Raw genomic sequence first — 20,459 nt, forward strand, 5'->3', positions numbered from 1 at the left:
AATGGACCCAATTATGGATGGAATCCCACTCCAGTTGCAATCTGTTTGTGCCAGTAACTGTTGTTGATTGATATTACAAATTCACTCATTTCCTGAGTACTTTCAGAAAATATTTCCTTTTCTTTATGTGATTTTGTCTGATTTGGATCATAGCTCATTGTTTTTGTTCTGTTTGGTACAAATGCTATACATTATTAAATTTCTTTTAACTAATTTTAACAAATGAAATGACTTCATTTGTATGTGAATACACACTATTAAATTATTGTTCAATTTAATAATGTGAGCAAATTTATTTTCACTTTGGGAACCATATTTTTAAATACCATGGTGAGATTTGTTTTCATTCTAAAAATGTAGTTTTTATACTACCTCTGCTACTAAGTAAAGGCTATGGAAAGCTGTTTCTAGTCGCGTCATAGGGGTAGATTATTTAATGTTTTGTGTTTCATCTCTTTTTATACTCAACAAAAAATACAGTTTTAGAACTTTGTTTGGGTCTTTCTTTTCTTGATTTGCATATGTAAATATGGCAGATGTTTTTTTTTGTCTGAGATTTCACAAATACCTCTTCTCCTTAACATGAAGAATTTTCTACCATGCAGACGTGCTACATTTGACTGATTCATTGGAAAAATATTTTTCCATTTTCATCTCTTGAAGAGTTTAACCAAGATTTATTAGCCCAAGGTCTCCTCTCCAGCTCTAAGATATTGATGTTAGCAGAACAAAGGTTGTTACTGAGGCAAAACCAGATTATTTTCAATCAAATTGCTTTTTGAAAAAAAATCCAAGTGGGCTACATGTCTTAGCCAGTCTTCTAGTTGCCATGGGAAGGTAATCAAATCCTCACCACTGGAGCTTGTGCAGCAGGAAGGTATCTTATGAGGACAATCTTTTCAGACAGAAGGAAACCAGAGGAAAAGCCCCAAAAATGTCAGATGGCAGGGCATTTCTTGAGAAAACCTTAGAGATTACTGACACATCCAGAAATCTGCACATATAAAAAAACACTTTCAGAGTAACGAAGATGCAAACACGCCTTCCACTCATCACGCACATATAACTCCACACTCTTGCTGTGACATTTGAAGGACAGCGGCCTGGAGGGAAAACTGGTTTCAAGAGGTCAGATGAGGCAAAGGGCTGGCTGGCCGGCCGGCCGGTCGAGGGTGTGAGGTAAACAACACCTCAGAGTTCAGTGTGCATGCCTAATGTGCTTTCTCGCGCTGACGGCTCCGCTGGGCACTGCTGCCGATGACAAGCTGTCTGCAGAAGTTCCCTCTTCTGCAGCATCTCACCGCTGTTTGTTAACTTCACTCAGCTGTCCGTGTCATCCCTGGACTCATCCTGCTCTTGTGTCTCCATCCTGTTTTCAGCTTTCCGTTTCTTTCTTTTAGCTGTTCGGATTCAGCTGCTGTCAGGACCAATTCTTTCAATGTAAATAACGTTTGTGAAGATGAAGAGTAGACGTATAACATCTCATGGAAAAACAATCTTTTTATATTTTTATAGTCATGTGCTGGAACAAAACAACTGTTGCTGACTCAGACTGCCTTTTTTTTGTGGTTCCATAGCAGCGGTCAAAAACATTGGGGCATTTCTATTAACTTTGTACATTTTCTTTTAAGATGCATACTAATTATATTTCCATTATCATTAGCAGCAATGCATACATGCAGCTCAAAATACATAAATATGTACAATTGTGAATTATACACTTGGAAAGTGTGTTTGGAGAGAAGGCAAAGCAGTTTTGGTCCTGGGTTGACTATGACTTAAGTACAAAGTAGATCCTGAAAATAGCAAACCTAACTACAGGAAATTCAAAAACTGATAATTACACATTTCCAAAAAAATCTTGTCTTTGTGCTATAGTTATGTGTTGCCATTTTAAATAATAATAATAATAAAAATAACTTAGATCAAAATCATCTGGCTTTACCTAAAGAATCCATTATCACTCCCAGCTGAGGTCATAGTACTGAGAAAAACATCCAACTTTTCAAATCTTGTAATTTGAATCAAAACATTGCCTTAAATAAAGCTGGTGCTGTAATCTGACAAACATGAGGCGGTTAGAGGTACTGAATAAATAAGTCCCTGTCATGATAAAGTGATATTCATCACTGTTTTTACATGATATACTACAAGTTTCAGAAGTTGTAGTTGCAAGAATTAATAGGATTTGGAAACTTTGTGGTTGCTATTGGCATTAACAATACAAGACAACAATCTATTTTTCTGTATTTTATAAATATTATTGTTCTAAAACTTAAGGAACACAATATAAATCGTTCAGAGTACATAAACAGTTTCTTCCTGCAATTCTTCTGCTAGTTTATGTGTGTTGCAGCCATTTTAAATGCAGAACTAAATTACACCAGTTTGGAACTGGAAAGCTGTGACGTCTGAGTACAAGTGGAAGGCATGACACTGGATACATGCATTTTGCAAATCAAACCTTTTAGCTCTGTTGGCACCTAACATAATCAATCAAGCGGAAGTTTTGGAGAAAAAAGAGGTGTTTACAAAGACTCTTCAAAGAAGAGATAATGAGTAAATTACAATGTACATACTGGCTGTTATCGCACAAGGTAACTGATGCTATCCTACAGTTAATTTGTGCAATTGTATGAAAGCGATGAATGTATTTTTACTTCTTCTTCTTCTTTTTTTTGTGTGAAAAAAAACTAATTTTTCCAAATCTTGATGCCATTAAAGTTAGGAAACAACTAAGTTATTACTACAAGCTAATTCTGCGGTGAAATGTTACATTGAATCAAATCTTAAAAATACACCTTTTTGTGGTTTATTAGCCATGCCGAGTTTCTTTGTACCTTCATATTAAATACTGTTGACGAAAATGGGTTTCTAAGTGTTTTTGAACATGGTTGTCAGAAACAGAAAAAAAAATATTTATTAAAACTCCCATAACATATTCAATGTTGTTAAAAGGGAAAGCCAACAATGTACAGCTACTTTCTTGTTTGGTTGGCAATTTTGTTTTTAAATTTGGAATGAAAAAAATGTAAACATAAATTAACATGTTGGCAAATTAGTTTCTAAGGCACATACTGAAAATATAAAGTGGCAGTGTAAGAAACATTGAGATTACACTAAAATCCTCATGTTGTTGCATATCTATGATATCTAAAGATCTTTGCTCAACAATATTTGACTATGCATTTAATTATGTAAAAAGGAAGAACTTTTTAACTGTAAACCTTTAGGTTGATTCACAGTGCTGCCACTTAGCTGCAGCAATGCTTAATATGGTCACAGGATCATTTGTTAACACTGTACTTTCCCAATTGTCCCAACCAACCTTTATTTTTATGATGTGGTGTAATATTCCATGTTCTTAGAACAAATAATTACCTTCAAGTAAACCTTCTACGAATCAACTAGAGGGGGAGCCCATCCTTGCAACATGAATGCTGCTGTGCTAACAGATGTTGACTCCTGTTGACAAGGTTTTCACTTTTTCCAGCATCCACAGTGTTGGCCTTCACTTGACTAAAATCAAGACGACAAGACTTAAATATGGAACTCTGCTGTCGATGCTACCTTTTTCTCTGTAGCCAGAGAGGTAATTCAAATTTGGGGCCTATTTGATCAGAGCAAATAATGTTACTTCTGATTTGAAAAACTGGCAATATTGACCAGATCTGTCACAAACTAGTTTTCTGTCAAATTTGACATCTTTTGCCTTTCAAGTCTTATCACATGATGGCATTGATGACAAACATTGAACAGGAGTATGGAAGTGTATTCTTGGTTATTACTTGTGTATATGGAGAATATTTCTGAAAAGTAATTTGAGGTTCAGACAAGAACAAGTGAACTTTGAGAGGACAGTAGTAGAGGTGGAAGCATTACTCTACACATAAATAATCACACATAATAAGCTGCAATATGTGTACTGATTTACACTCTTAATATTGTGTTTGCGACTCTGAAAAAAAAAAAGATTTACATGTGATTCATGAGGCTTCATTGATGTTTGTACAATGACCTGGGCTAATGAGTAATGGATCATTTGGATATTAATTTTGTAACAAGTTGCTAAGAGTTGTTTTGTTCCAAAGTTTGCATAAACTGTGTCCAGTGGTATCTTTTTTTTTTTTTTAGTACATATAGCTTTGGATCTTAAAGTTAGCCTTAGAGATATCCAGATCTTTTGAAAAATTTAAAATGGCTCTGGTCAATATTTTAAAAAATGGTAGTTAGAAAAAAAGACTGAATAAGGGTAACGTGGTAAAATCATCTTAAGTTACTGGAACTTTTGAAATCAGACTCAGTATGAGCTGTTGCACGCACAATGTATAAAGGCACACTTTGTTCACACAAAGATTTAATGCGGTGTTACAGCTCATGTCTGGCTGTTAAAAGTACATAGAAACAGGGCAAAATGTGAAAACTGAATCAAACCAGGTAAAATTCTGCTTTGCATTCCGTCAGAGCACAACTTCACAGCTATTGTATAAGATATTACGAGTGGTTTTTACCCCCCGACCTGAGTTTAATAACCTCATTTGTTCAAGTTGTCCAATTGGAGCCCATCTCTTCTTCTTTGACTGGTATCTGAGAGGGCAGAGGTGCTTTCCGATTGGGTGTTTCAGACAAATAAAAGTGAAAACAGACACATGAATTCTGTTGTTCTGAGGAGATAAAAATCACATTGACATCATTTACTCAGGGAACATACATGGAACATTTATTGCTGTGTTGTCAGGCTTAACCTTTTGATGCCATGTTCATTGACAACTATTCGTCTTAAAAAGATATTATAAGACAATATATCTTTGAAGCTAAAACAGCCCTTGGTTACTTTTCCTTTTCATCTTCATCCTTATACCACGAGTATCCTCTTCACTGACAAACAGGACACTTCAGGGAAAGGCAAGTCACTTTACCTGAAGTTATTTACACACAAGCACACACCCCCTCTCACACATATAATTGTCTTGCCCATTAAAAACAAACTCCTTATGATAAAACATAGTCATCATTGTGATTTTGCATGATAAATGAGGTTGAAACCTCACATTTTCCCACACCGCCTCCATGTTTTGTTCATTCTTGGAAAAAATTCATACTAAGGTTATTATTTAAAACAACAGTCTACCTCAGGCATCAGAATCCTCTTTTTGAATGAAGCAGTACTCTAAATTGCCAAAACCAAAATAAGTTTTCATTAAAAGAGAGAGAAAAAAAACTTTGCAATTTTTTTTTTAAATTAAACAATAAAATTAGAAAGGGTTGCTACAATGAGATGGAGAAGATGAGTGCATCAAAGTATCATGTGATAAAGTAGCATACTCTATTGCAATCCCAGAACCATGCTTAAGGTGCAGTAGGGTGCCCATGACCGATATGTTGTGATGTAACTCTAAAATTAAAGCTTTCATCATGATGGTTTATGCTGTCAGAGGTTTTCAGTCATGAGGCTACAAGCAAAGAATGTTGCAGCCATGTTTGTGAGCTAGAATGTCCACAAGTGGTGAGTGAATATGGCTGTTCCCATTTCTGATCGTCCACAGACTTCAACTCATGGGAAACCAACACACAAAAAAAAAAACAACTGTCCTTGAGGAGCAAGTATTCCCATAAGAAAATGTGCAGGGGACAATCACTTCAGCGCACACGTTTCTTTGAAATTTTTTGCTTTGTCATTTTACGCACCGCCCTCAGTTAAAAAAATGTTACAAAATTGGAAGCCTCTGGCAGACAAAAAGTCCTAGACAAGTCAAAGACACTGCAGGGATTCAATAAGGACAAACTAATGGCAATACGCAAACGTGCCTATTCTCTTGTCTACAAAAATAGTGGAATAGGAATCACATGTTATCACCCGACATTGAAATCTTAGTACACATCTGTATATAGCTTAAAAAGCATGGTTAGATGCAATCCCATCATGCAGTCAAGGTTCTTTGCAACAGGGTCCTTTCATTTAGAATCCTTGAAGATGCTGAGAAAGGAGTGCAGTCAAAAAGAGTGCACTTAGAGCTCCATTTCAGTGCACAAAAAGTTGCTTCATACACACACTTAGGTGCTCTCAGACAGGATTTTGAGTCCTTTCTCCCTGCCTCTCTTTCACACTTATTCCTCCATGTTTATGAGTGAGAAATGCTGGAAATATAATGAAAAATAACCAATTTCACAAATCACTTCATGCACAGTTTTACCTCCACTGTCCCTCAATTTATTTCCATTTTCATGACGACCAAGTTGACAGACATACAATGTCGAGACCTATAGTCAGGTTTCAGAAACACTGAAATGTGGTACAGCCAGCAATGAGGATGATTTAATTCATGCCTTGGATACCTGAGGCAGTGCTCGGGAACACAAACACAGACCCGGACCGAACTACACTGAACTTTCCATCATCCTCACATTTAAGTCGGATCTAAGCTGAAGGTTTGCCAGGAATGACAGATATTACATCTACCCTTCCTTTCCCAGTCTACTTTCCACCTTGATGTATTCCATCCCAGTAGGTCCTCTACAAGCCTAAATGTAGCCCTGTCTTTGAGACATAAACAGTTTTAAACAGAGTCTCTTGAAATGGATTAGATTTCTCATTTTCAACCCCAATAAACTCAACCCATTAGAGAGAGGAGGAAACTGCTTCAGAGCAATACTAACTTGCTGTTGCATCTTAAAGGTTTAGCTTCCTAACATCCTCCTCGGCTGACTTCCTGTTGTAAACAAACACTGCTGTTTTTCAGTGTGAGCACAACTTCCCATCGGATCCTGCAGGAATACATCTCCTAAGACAGCAGAGGAGCCACTCCTCTGCCCATGGGCATTTACTCTATGAGGCAATTCTGCACCATCAACCATAACCAACGCCACTCCCCCAGATAGCACATACAGGAATTGTCAAAAATGTATATAAAAATGCTGAGGGGCAAGATGAGGATTTGGTGTTGAAATACCGAGCATCATGTTTCATCAGACCTGTGTCTCACTGATGAAGCAGAGTGAGAGGAACGGCAATGGGTTTAGTTCCAAGAAATGGAAAGACGAAGAAAAACGAAACCGTAGGTTTCATCTATTTTTTCGACAAGACCCCACTGTTGTTTGGCTTGAGCTCTTCCCTTTCAAGCTGTGCTCTGCATCTTTTATTACTCCAGTTCCCTCTCCTCTTCTGCTGTCACCTAGTACTCCTGTCCAAGGGTTGGCCAAAAAGCCCTGGGGGTCCATTAGCTCCATTCCCATAATTTCCCTGCGGCCTTCCCTGCACCGGGAAGACAGCAGAAGACCCCCCTTGTCAAGGCTACCTGTGCTGTTGCACTTCTTTACTTGTCCTCCAGGGCATAGGATGGTGCTAGGCGGCAGCAAAGATGTCAGTGACATGCTGCTCAGCGCCTCTGATAAATGTTCACTGTTGCCCGCTTGGCTGGAGCCACAACCACCGATAGACGAGCCAATGCCTATTCCCAAGTCTTCATCTGACGGGTCAATGGAGTCGTCACGATTGTAGCCGGGGCTTGTGCTGCCTCGTCCACTGCTCTGGCTCCGTTGGTGTCCCCTGGTGGCCAGAAGGGTTACAGAAGATGGAGGGTTCACCCTAGGCTTTAGGGCCTGAAGTGGAGAGGAAATAGTAATTCTGTCTTCAGGCTGTGAGATAGGGCACATGGGTGATAAGGAAGCTGTTGGAATTGGCAATTCCAGGTTCTGCGATGGAGAAACACTGAAGCTCAGTCCTTCTTCCAGGGTTGTCTGGAGGCTGCCTTCAGAGCTACCAGTGGCAAGGGACGAGTCACTGTGGGATGGGTACTAGAGAAAGGAGGAGTGGAAAAGACAAAGTGAACGCATTGACTAATACGTTTTCTTTTTTGAAAAGTACAACTGCTCACATCATTTTTTTTCTCATCACCCTATGTGCTATTCTTCCACTGTTTTATTTAGTTTGTAACCTCCCTCTGCTTACTTGTGCACAGAGCATCTTTCGAGGGGCTCCAGGGGAGCGGAATGAGACCCAAGAGGCTGGGGAGGTCAGCCTGAGGCCTCTTGACAAACGCAGGCTCCGACTGCGTGAAGGTACCGGGATGGCTGCTCCTGCAGAGTGGAAAAACTCAGCAGGCAGATGAAAGAGGGTAGAAATGCCACTGGCCCCCTTTTCCTCGTCTCCTTTGCCTCTGTCCTTGCTGCTGATGCTGGAAATCCCACCTTCAGGAGAGAATCACAGTGATTCATTTCTAGACTTCTTTTCATGAAGTCTTTCTTTTATCTGTGTAAGTCATCTGCTTCAGCGATGTATTTTAAATTAGATTTTGGTTATTTTAATTTAACAGCTATTCTGGAAGCATGATAAGCACAAGGTATGAATATAGAAGAGCAAATTATTCCAGCAGTTTTTCTGACTCTAGAGGTTTATTACTGCAGTAAAGCATTCAGTTTGGTATTGGTTTTTGACTTTGACTTAATTTAGATTAATATTTATATATCTCAGTTTAATCTAAATCTAAGCACTGCTTCAACAAAAACAATCCCAAACTTATCATAATGTTTAGTATTACGTTTTTACCTACCTCTTTATCTGAATGGACTCATGAAGTGGTGAGCAAATCAAAACATTACCTCAAACCACACTTTGATTCATTTGATTGATCATGGTAAGATTGCAACAGAACTTTCTTCAAAAACAGCCTTGTGGGAATTTACTGACCAGGGGAGCAGAGAGGTGAGCACATCTTTGTGTGGTATGTTTGCATTTCCATCTCTTGCAGTTCAGTCTCTGTCTCTGTGTCCGAGCTGGAAGCCCTGCATTGCAGGGAAGCCCCCTGACCTTGACCTTGTTCCTCAGTCTGATGACCACCTCCATGGCCGCCTCCTCCACCATCGGCCTCATCAGAGTTATGGGAGCTACTGCTGCACCTTCCCTAAAGGAGAAGAAGAAAAGGTGCAAAAATCTTCAATAAGAATGAATGTGATTATCTATGTTAATGCAGATAAATATGTGAACTTTTTTTCAAAACAGCCAATTTTCAATATCAAAATCTTATATTTATGGAGTAAGACATTTAACTTGTAAGCAAAGGTCACATGTATAAAATGACAAATAAGAACACTTAAACGTGGTCCATAAAGTCTAATGGATTTTCCAAAGGGGCAAGTCAAGCTTAAACTATTGTACATGCAATGTGACAATTCCTGGTTGAGAACAAAATTATTAGAAAATGAGAACAGAACAATCCCTGAGGCTTTGAACGGATATTAAACATGTCCTCTGATTTACATCATTCCACTGGCTTTTCATTTAAGTGCCTCTTAAACAGTAGGAAATCATTATTAGCAGCTATTATCATGTTAATGTTTTGATATAAGGAAAAAAATAAGCGGGGAATTTCTGTTTCTAATATACATTGTCTTGGAGAAATGTACATACAGTTTCATGTGTTTCATATTACAACCACAACCATTAATGTATTTTACTGCTCTGATGTGACAGCCCAATATAAAATAGTACCATAATTTTGAAGTAAGAAACAAACAAAACATGGCTTTCAAATAATTATTTTAAGAAAAAATTTAATTAATTGTTTTAATGTTATTTTCTGTCTGCTGAACATGCTGTGCCATTTGAGGGTCAAAGGAATATTTAGTAAATAGTGGATCACTGGACATGCAGACATTACTGAATGTAAGCATTGGTGTCAAAAGTTTTATGTTGTGGAAAACTGAATTTTGGACGTGTGTGTTTTTCCTATCCAATTTTTTTTTTTAAATTTGCAGTCAGGTGATTTACTTTTGCTAGTATAAAGACCTGAAACATAGTTTTGTATTTTGTCTGCATGATTACATGAATATCACAGATTAACTAAGATCAGTTCTAGTTAAGGGATTTGAGACTCAGTAGGGTTTTTACCATATTCTTTTTTACTTTTACTTGAGTCATTTTAAAGCATTACTTCAATATATTTTTACTCAAGTAGAAGTAAATAATGTTCATTTAATAGGACTTTTTGGCTACTCTACCCACCTTCGAGCATGCCTATATCTTATTAAGTTTGCAGTAGAGCTCTTTTAATTTTTAAATGACAGATTGAACAGTATTCCTTGAGAGGTCCAAATTTGGGATGTTGTTTAAAAACCTGATCACATTTTAACCTTCTTCACAGTCACTTCAAGTTCATCTGAATAGCACATTTAAAATTTGCTTTACAGCAAAAACACAAGTAATATGTATCATTCTGGAATTGTAAGTTATTGTAGATATAATGGGATTAATGTGATGGGGTTAATGTAACATGAGCTTTTGCTTAAATGATTTTATTTCATCCTTGTAAGAAAAAAAGGACTTGTATATTAGCAGTATCTCAGTGAGACTGCAGTTCTGTTTCCGTCCCCTCAGAGAGCAGTATATCGATTTTTATTAATTTACTGTAGATTAACTATAAACTCAGTATTTCAGTAAGGCATAATGGTTATAGAGCTCTCCATCCTACAGGGGAGTGTGAACATATTTTGACTCCGGAAAGAGATTAATATGCTACCTGCATGACATGATTTCTAAACTATGCCATGCTCAGTTTATATTTTCTCATTTATTAACCCCCTTCTTCTCCTCTTACTTCAATCATTCTCTAAAAAGTAGAAGCAGATAATCAAAGTCGTACTTTCTGATTGCACCTTTATCTGGGTATCCAGAAACAAGAAGCATTACCCTGTTACAAAGAAAATGATAAGGGACAGAGAAAGAGGGGCTGAAGGAAAGTGCAGGATAGGTGTGTAATTACCAGAGATGTAAGACTGAAAAATGGTGAAGGATAATAGATAATTTCTTCACAGTGAGACTAAGTCAAAGAAAGGTAGGCATGAGAACCAGCAAGGAAAAGAGACTAAAGGGAACATGGGGCAAGGATTTATTCATGAGATGGTCTGAAGTGGTTAGGGACTGTGGGCTCCTCAAAGACATGATATTTTATTCTGATACATGCAGAGCAAGAGATAAAGAGGCCTTCAGAACACAATATTTATAGTAGAAATATCACTATAAATAAAACAAAGCAGAAGTATTGTTAACACCTGTCTCAAGGTAAAACTTCTATTTGCAGTTATTATTTCTAAGGTGAACTATTAAAGGCCTTTATCAATGTCCAAGGAAATCACTAAAAACCTTTCAATTAAAAAAGGCTGCATAAGGAGTTCTGTTAGAGAAGGGAAGCTCATATTTCTTCAACTAACTATTAAAGAGACAACGGAAAAATATGAATGAAATCATTACATAAAAGTAAAGCTAAAATCAACAGGCTTTTATATTATAGGTTACAGGTTTATCTGTACAGCACATGTGGTTGAAAGTGCTTTACATCATAAAAATATAACACGATGAACAAACAAAAACTAAACATAATATTACAGTACAATTCTGAGATCCACACAGCCAGAGAGGACACACACACGCACACACAGCCCTGCACATGCCCACAAAAAGAAAACAGGTCTCTTTCAGGCATTTGGCAGTTTACATCTGAGAGTATGTGTATTATGGTATTTTTGGTATCTTTTCCAACTCTCTTGAGTTACTGTTTTTTCTATAATGTGGGGTGTATTGGATTTAATTTTCTCTTTCAACCTCAGTTGAAACTCACCTTCCCGTCTTGCATCAGCAGTATGTAGCTGGTATGTTCGTCCAGGCTCAGGTCGTCAGGGAGAGCAGGAGACGAGGACTTATCTGAGAGTTGCTCCGACTTCAGTGATGCCTGCTCAATCTCTGCCATTCTGATCTGCTGCAAAGAGTTTGTTTCACTTACTGATGCCTTTAAAAGTCAAAGAAACACAAAACTGTGACCACTTCCAACATCCTGGAAGAACACAACCTCAGCAGTGCTCACTGTGACCATCTCTAGCATGGAAGACCTTAAATATTTACAAGAATATCTGCATGAAAAAGTTTGAAAACATACAGAGATCTTGCAGGATTTTTAAAAATTATTCATTAGCTTCAATAAACCAGCAAAAGCATCACAGACAAAAGAGACAAAACCTCCTCCAAGATGCACCAGTTGTTGACAATTCAGAGGCAATAATGCTGTGGGATGTGTCTGTAAAGAGAGCATGATGAGACATTTCAAGCAAGTAGTTTGTAATCATCAGGTAAACCAATGTGTCCCATTTTCTAAAGTGATATTAGAGCTTTTTCAAAAACTAATTGAAACCAGTTTTCTTTAAAGAACATGCAGATCAGCTCATGTGCTCTTTCTCAGCAATATTTCAAACAACCTGAAATCGGAAATGCTGTCTAGGCATTCCGGCAGTATTTCCTAGAGGTGGTAGAGCAATAAATAGTCAGCGTGAGCAGGGTGGATTAACCGCAGTACTTAAAGCAGGCCAAGTGAAATTCAATGGAGCGAGGCTGGTTAGCCATGTATTAACAGGTGCACAAAGCGGCTCATAAAGAGAGATTCACTGCTGATATGAGCCAGTTAATCACCACTGCCACAGATCCCAAAGAGAACGAGAGAGAGAGAGACGTAATGAAGCAAAGCAAAGACACAAGGCACAAGCACAGCAAAGCGACTCATTAGCTCAGAGAAACACTTCAAAGTTGTGCTGTTTTGATTCATGTAGTAGCCCTCACTTGTGGTACTTTGTGGCAGCACCGTATCTGACTTGTGTCTCATAGGTGGGCAATAAATAGCCTCGACAAAGACCCCTGCAAGCTTCCAGCAGGTGTTTTTATTGACGCGTAACAGAAACTACAACGTCTTTCTTGTGTTCTTCGCCGTGCCTTCGGGGAGAACGCAGAAGTACAAAAGGCAGAGGAAACTTTGCTACTCCAGAAGTATGTTTGGTAACACAATGGGCAACGGGAAACTAAAAGTATTCACTTCAGTATAAGAAAAGGGAGAACATTCAACATAAAAGGGGACGGAAAAGAAATGCAATTTCTCGTGACTTGAGTCACACTGGCCAGCGCACACTGTTTGCTGTATCATATAAGCTCCAACCCCGCAGGAATAGCAATCGCAAGATAATTTCCTACTCAACACACAAAGGTTAACAACAGGCTTTATGGTAAATGCACTGCTGTGATTACAAATGAAGCAATATAGAAGGATGCTGGTCTAAAGGAAGCATAAGGTCAACACATGCAGCTAAATTAATGGTAAAGGTTGAACTGTCACTTTCAGGTTGCCTCAAGGGCTCTTTACAGAGTAACATGATGAATTATTCTCCTCTTACACACATTAAGCCCAGATTTCCAGTAGGGCCTTTTAGACTCTCCAATGCTGTGAAGACTTCAGGATCTAACAGTAATCTGTATGAAAATTAGCTGTACAACGGCTCCCTCCTCCACTTCCAAACCCCATACTTTCCCATATAAAACTAATATCTTTTTACATTTGCTACCTTTTGTTGACCTACAACATGTAAGTTCAATGTATTTCTTGTGGATTTAATGTGATACACCAAAACAAAGTCATGGTTAACTGTCTGCATTTGCATATAACTCCCCCGGGTTAATGCATGTTTCTCTACCAGCTTTCCACATTAGTTAACTAAATAGTTTGCTCAGCTTTTTTGAAAAAATATCTCAAACTCTCTTCAGATGGAGATCCCCTGTGACCATCAGTCTCAAGGCTTGCCAAATATTCTTCATTGGTTCAAACTCTGGCTTTGACTGAACCATTCAAACAATTCTGTCCGTTTTTATCTCAGCTTTTCTGTTGCAGATACAGCTGGATGTTTAGGATGGTTATTTGCTGGATGGCAAATCTCCACCCCAGTCTTAAGCCTTTTGTAGCCACTCACAATATTTCTCTTATATTTTTCTCCTGTCCTCTTTCCATCAACTCTGATCATGACAGATTCTCTCACCTGAGCTGTGGACCTCTATAATTACCATGAACATGTTGGCAGCTTTTCTGACTAGATGATTAATGAGTGAGTGATTTTTACTTGTAAAACATTTCTAAAACTGTAATTAAATGTTCTTACAACCTTGATATGTTTAAAGCTTGGATTATATATATATATATATAAAAAATTCCCTTCTCACCCACCGCGGGTGGTTCTTATCCTCTGAGCTCGGGTCCTCTACCAGAGGCCTGGGAGCTTGAGGGTTCTGCGCAGTATCTTGGCTGTGCCAAGGACTGCACATTTCTGGACTGAGATGTCTGATGTTGTTCCTGGGATCTGTTGTAGCCATTGGTCCAGTTTGGGGGTGACTGCCCCGAGGGCCCCGATGACCACAGGCACCACTGTGGTCTTCACCTTCCAGGCCCTCTCCAGTTCCTCCCTGAGGCCCTGGTATTTCTCTAGTTTCTCGTGCTCCTTTTTCCTGATGTTGCAGTCGCTTGGTATTGCTACATCTATCACAACGGCTTTCCTCTGTTGTTTATCCACTACGACAATGTCTGGTTGGTTCGCCATTACCATTTTGTCTGTCTGGATCTGGAAGTCCCACAGGATCTTAGCTCTGGCGTTCTCCGCCACCTTTGGGGGTGTTTCCCACTTTGATCCCGGGGTTTCCAGTCCATATTCTGCACAGATGTTTCTGTACACTATGCCTGCAACTTGGTTATGTCGTTCCATGTACGCTTTCCCTGCCAGTATCTTGCACCCTGCTGTTATGTGCTGGACTGTCTCAGGGGCCTCCTTGCACAACCTACACCTTGGGTCTTGTCTGGTGTGGTATATCTGGGCCTCTATTGCTCTGGTGTTTAGGGCCTGTTCCTGGGCGGCCAGGATGAGGGCCTCTGTGCTGTCCTTGAGTCCAGCTTTTTCCAGCCATTGGTAGGATTTACTGATATCAGCCACTTGGGTTATTTGCTGGTGGTACATCCCATGTAGGGGCTTGTCCTGCCATGATGGTATCTCTGGCACCTCAACCTCCGTTCCCTGTTGTCTGAGATATTCACTGAGCACAACTTGAGAAATATATATATATATATATATATATATATATATATATATATATATATATGGTCACTGACCAAAGCGAGAGAAAGAAACACGTAACTTTTTTTCCAATTATTATTTTTTTATTATTATTATTGATTCATACCCCTTCATAATTTAATCCTTCACTTGTCTGTTGTGTTCCTTGGTCTTCCTGATGTTTTTGTTTACTAGTGAACAAATTTCTAAGGCCTTCAGAGAACAACTGCGCTCTTAGTGAGATTGAATAACACATAAGTGGACTCTATTTACTAGGTATGTGACTTTTTAAGAGTTTTTGAACATTGTTTAGTTTAAGGGAGTCATAGTACAAAGTGTCCAACCTTTCAGATTTTTATTATTTTTTTTACATCACATAAAATCCTAATAAAATACACTGACGTTTGCCATTGAAATGTGACAAACTACAAAAACACAAAAGGGGTATGAATACTTTGCAAGGCACTAGTGCTCAAAATAAACTGAAGTGGAACTGCTCTGGATATAGCAAATCAGAGACCAAGCGCGGATAGCAAAAGGAGTGGAAGTGCATAGAGAGGAGAGGAAACATGTAAACGAGAGAAAGAGAAGATTGATGGTCTGACAGCAGCTGCAGACAGGCAGAAAGCGAAGCTGACAGGTGAGGAGGTGTAGATCCCAGTTACTTCCTCCTCTGAGCTGACCCACTGCACTTTGTCACTGTGATGGACAACACTCGCGCAGGACAGTATGTTTCTAAGTGCTTGTTGAATGCAAGACTTTCCTGTTAACAAGACACCTTGGAATATAAACTCAAGGAGACTGTGGGTGGCCGTGTGTGTGCTCTCATGCAAGCATACAGTCATGAAGGATGGGTGCATTTGTGAGCTCATGCAGAGTGGCCTCAGTAATCCATTAAACAGCCATGCAACATGGTTTTATCAGTGTATTTTCATATAGCATGCAAATGCATCTTCCTGAGTATGACCTTGATTTGGAATGTACCGCATATATATAGATGTTTATTATATGGGCTTTCTAGGAATAATCAAGAATAAATCCAGAATTAATTGCATGGTCGACATACACACTAGTCCATTACAGTCTGAAATCCATTAGCTGGCAAAATCGTCCATGTTTGTACAGATAAGTATTTATGAAGGCTCATATTCAGGTATATAATTTCTGTTTTGACTCTTCATTAGGGCTAAAATGTAATGCAAACACGTTAAAATTAATCATTGCATCTAATACAACCCCTGGCAAAAAGTATGGAATCACCAGTCTTGGATGAGCACTCATTCAGACATTTCATGCTGTAAAACAAACTCAGATCAAAAACATGATACAATATTAAGGTCGTTCCAAAGTGCAACTTGTTGGCTTTCAGGAACACTCAAAGAAATGAAGAGAAAATATTGTGGAAGTCAGTGAATGATACTTTTATTGACCAAGCACAGGGAAATAAATATGGAATCACTCAATTCTGAGGAAAAAAGTGTGGAATCACTCACATTGGAGGTAGAAAAAAAAGGACACACCCAGTCTATTTCCTTTCCCTAAATGGACACCTGCCCCAGATTAGATGTGCCCGTTAGTGTGCAGTTCAAAACACCTGCAGTCATGACACCTTGGAGGGCTGCTGGACGAAGTGGAGTGGTGAGAACCATGGCTCCAACAAGAGAAATGTCCCTTGAAACAAAAGAGAGGATTGTGAAACGTCTTGAAGAAGGTAACCCTTCACGCATGGTTGCTAAAGATGTGGGCTGTTCACAGTCAGCTGTATCCAAGATATGGACCAAATACAAACAGCATGGAATGGTTGTTAAAGCCAAGCGTACTGGTAGACCAAGAAAGACATCAAAGCGTCAAGACAAACAACTTAAGGCCATTTGTCTTGAAAACCGAAAAAGTACAACTAAACAGATGAAGCATAAATGGGAGGAAGTTGGAGTCAATGTATGTGACCGAACCGTAAGAAATCGCCTAAAGGAGATGGGATTTCAATACAGGAAAGCTAAACGAAAACCAGCATTGACACCTAAACATAAACGAACGAGACTCCAATGGGCTAAGGAGAGGCAATCATGGACTGTGGATGACTGGATGAAAGTTGTCTTCAGTGATGAGTCAAGAATCTGCATTGGACAAGGTGATGATGCTGGAACTTTTGTTTGGTGCCGTTCCAGTGAGATTTATGAAGAGGCCTGCCTGAAGAAAACAACCAAATTTCCACAGTCCTTGATGATATGGGGCTGCATGTCAGGCAAAGGCACTGGGGAGATGACTGTGGTTAATTCTTCTATCAATGCACAAGTTTACATTGACATTTTGGACAGTTTTCTCATCCCTTCAATTGAACAGATGTTTGGTGATGATGAAATAATTTTCCAAGATGACAATGCATCGTGCCATCGGGCAAAAACAGTGAAGGCATTCCTTGAAGAAAGACACATTCAGTCGATGTCATGGCCTGCAAATAGTCCAGATCTCAACCCAATTGAAAACCTGTGGTGGAGATTGAAAAAAATGGTCCACAAGAAGGGTCCAACCAGCAAAGCTGATCTGGCAACTGCTATCAAAGTGAGTTGGCACCAAATTGATGCAGAATACTGTTTGTCACTCATCAAGTCCATGCCTCACAGACTGAAAGCTGTTATAAAAGCCAAAGGTGGTGCAACTAAATACTAGTGATGTATTTTGAATGGTCTTTTGTTTATGCGTTTTTCATGATTCCATACTTTTTTCCTCAGAATTGAGTGATTCCATATTTATTTCCCTGTGTTTGGTCAATAAAAGTATCATTCACTGACTTCCACAATGTTTTCTCTTCATTTCTTTGAGTGTTCCTGAAGGGAAACAAGTTGCACTTTGGAACGACCTTAATATTGTATCATGTTTTTGATCTGAGTTTGTTTTACAGCATGAAATGTCTGAATGAGTGCTCATCCAAGACTGGTGATTCCATACTTTTTGCCAGGGGTTGTAGCAGCTGCTTTACATTTTTGTCCTAGCTACACTTAAAAAAATATGTGCAGAAATCTTTCATACCCAGCAGATTTATATTAGGTTTTCTGTATTTTACATCAGTGAAATTGCAATAATTTTTCATTCTTTTATTTGTTGACAAAAGAATGAAATTACATTTATTAACTTCAAATACTGCTTTCCCCAACAACACACAATGTGATAAAGCAAAAGTACGGCAATTTTTTTTCTCAAGGAGGCACCAAAGCAACTGCGTATTGAAGTATGCAATTGCTGAATGTGTTCACTGAAACATTGAATGTAGTTGTTAGTCCTGAAAAGTACAGCAGCACTGAAGAAACAAGACTGGTCTCTGGACTAGTAGTTCTCAAACTTTTTGCGTTACCTCATTGTAGATGTAAGTCTTTGGGAAAAAAGAGATAACGAGAGAATAAAAATACGCAATATTAAATTTTTAAAATAATTTTAAGTTCAATAAGAAAAAGTAATTTTATTTTTATTTCTCTTTTAGGTTTAAGAGCAAAGAAAAATATAATCTTAACATGTTTTAATTTTAAATGAAAATTAGAACATTTAGTGCTTAGTTTGAGGCCTAAATATTTGAGTTTTTTTTATGCACAGTTATTCATTTATTACATGTTGAGAAAAATGTCTGGTGATATTGCACGGAAACACAATTAAAGTGGCAAACAATCCCTTTGGTTACTTTTAAGTTAAGACACTTTGGAGTTTTATAGGAATTTAGGCTGTTGTTTTTTTCGGTCTTTTTTTTGTTTTTACAAAGAGCCAAAATATGTTTCTAAAGTTACTGATTGTAAACCCGCTTTATTGTTGTCCAGTCAAACCTGTTTGTTGCCCTTCAAACCTGTTATCCAGTCAGGCTTGCAGGGGTTCCTGAATTTTTTCCATTAAACATGTATTTTTCATTAGTTTACAGGTAAACTTAGGATTCCATTGTGCTTGAACCAGTAACATTGTTTATTTTAGCATACATCTCAACAGCAGGTCTGATTTACATTCAGTGAAAAAGTAGCACAGTTTGAGAAGCGCAGATGTAGTTGGGGAAGTATTACGCTCGCTCACTAAGCCTATGGATTTCTTGCCAAAACTCATTTTTATTGCAAGTAATTCCACTAAGAGGAGGCTAATCTTGCTAATCTTGTTGCTTTGTTTTTTTTCTTCTTTTACCAAGATGTCTGTATATGAGGTGTGAGGAGATGAAAATTACTATAATTAATAAAAAAATATTAATAAATATTTAATTGCTCAGAAAAGTTTTAGATTTTCTTTTTTTTTTGCTTCTGTTCAGCTTTTTAAAAAATTAAACCTTCCATATTCTCATACACAGCCCAGCCCAGGGTTGTGTGTGTGTGCCGAATAGTGTTTTATGTGTGTTCAGGGTGGTACCTCTTGCGGGTGGCCCTTGCAGTCTTTGCAGACAGGCGGAGAGGAGTAATGGTGGAAGACGGAGCCGGAGAGGTTGTCGATCATCAGCATCTCCCCATCTATTGTATCCTTGATTAGGAGAGATACGCTGTCCAACCACTGGCTCTCCTGGAACACATACACGCACACACCCCCACAAACACGCGCACGCACACGGACAGAAACGCACACGGGACGGAGGCCAGCAGACCAGGATGCACGCAGGCACAAACATGTGCACATGCGGACATGCGAGGACAAAAAAACACGCAGGGAAATGCATACACCATTGGAAGGATTATTAAAGAGCCCGTGTGCACACGCAAGGCAGGCTTTCGCCTTTTTTTTTTTTTTTTTAAATCTATGTTCACAAACTGCAATTGGTCATTCATATGCAGTGCCTTGCAAAATTATTCACACCCCTGATATTAATGATCACATTTTTACATTTTAGTTTTTGGGGATATTGTGTCATTGACCAACGCAAAACAGTTCCTTACTGTAAAGCTGAGGAAAAAGTTACACTACTTTTATTTTGTCTATATAAGTAACAATCTGAAAGGTTTTCAGTTGGAGTTAGGTCTGGGTTTCTATCACATTTATTTGGTTTGGTACAAAATATTTCATTACACAATTTAGGTGACTGATGGACAGTTTCAAGTTTTTGGCAGCATTTACCAGGTTTAACCCTGATGAAGAAAAGCATGCCCACAGCATGATGCTGCCACCTCCATATTTCACTATGGTGATGGTGTGTTATGTGCTATGCTAGTTTTCAATTTCTGAGGACTTTGCCACACAGTTGTATTGTTGTTCAGTTATGCACAACTGGGCTTGATTTAATTATCAAGCAAAAACTAAAGAGAATTGATTACAGCAATTTTTCTGTGGAGTTTTAAGAATACAAGGCACTCTGCAAATAAGAAACATTTCTAAGCTTAAATAATTTTGAAAACTAAATACTCTCTTTCTGCCACATCACAGTGATGTTTTATTTTGGGTTGGTCTGTCACATAAAATCTAAACATCCATTTAAGTTTGACATTTTATTGTGATGAAATTAAAAAACAAGGAGGTTTGAATATTTTTGCAAAGCACTGTTCTTGTTCACCTCTACAGCTGTAAACGTTGTAGTTTCTAAGGATACACAAACAATTCATAGA

The 20,459-nt window shown here is 38.4% G+C and overlaps 1 protein-coding gene across 7 annotated transcripts in view; it reads right to left on the reverse strand.

Annotated features, from left to right (window-relative positions):
* Positions 1-1,482: 1,482 nt before the first annotated feature.
* LOC102230764 (voltage-dependent T-type calcium channel subunit alpha-1I-like) overlaps positions 1,483-20,459 on the reverse strand; it is a 168,675-nt gene continuing 149,698 nt past the window's right edge. For 3 of the 7 annotated variants that reach the window (XM_023348874.1, XM_023348870.1, XM_023348871.1), the window contains 5 exons: positions 19,279-19,425; positions 11,613-11,750; positions 8,687-8,900; positions 7,949-8,187; positions 1,483-7,794 (listed from right to left, as the gene is read on the reverse strand). In XM_023348874.1, the coding sequence (XP_023204642.1) occupies positions 7,063-7,794; positions 7,949-8,187; positions 8,687-8,900; positions 11,613-11,750; positions 19,279-19,425 (1,470 nt within the window). In that variant the 3' untranslated portion in view covers positions 1,483-7,062. The remainder of the gene's footprint in view (positions 7,795-7,948; positions 8,188-8,686; positions 8,901-11,612; positions 11,751-19,278; positions 19,426-20,459) is intronic. The other 4 variants (XM_023348873.1, XM_023348872.1, XM_023348876.1 and 1 more) reach the window with 4 other exon arrangements.

The sequence above is a fragment of the Xiphophorus maculatus genome, chromosome 16 (assembly GCF_002775205.1).
Source record: "Xiphophorus maculatus strain JP 163 A chromosome 16, X_maculatus-5.0-male, whole genome shotgun sequence".
Taxonomy (NCBI): Eukaryota; Metazoa; Chordata; class Actinopteri; order Cyprinodontiformes; family Poeciliidae; genus Xiphophorus; species Xiphophorus maculatus.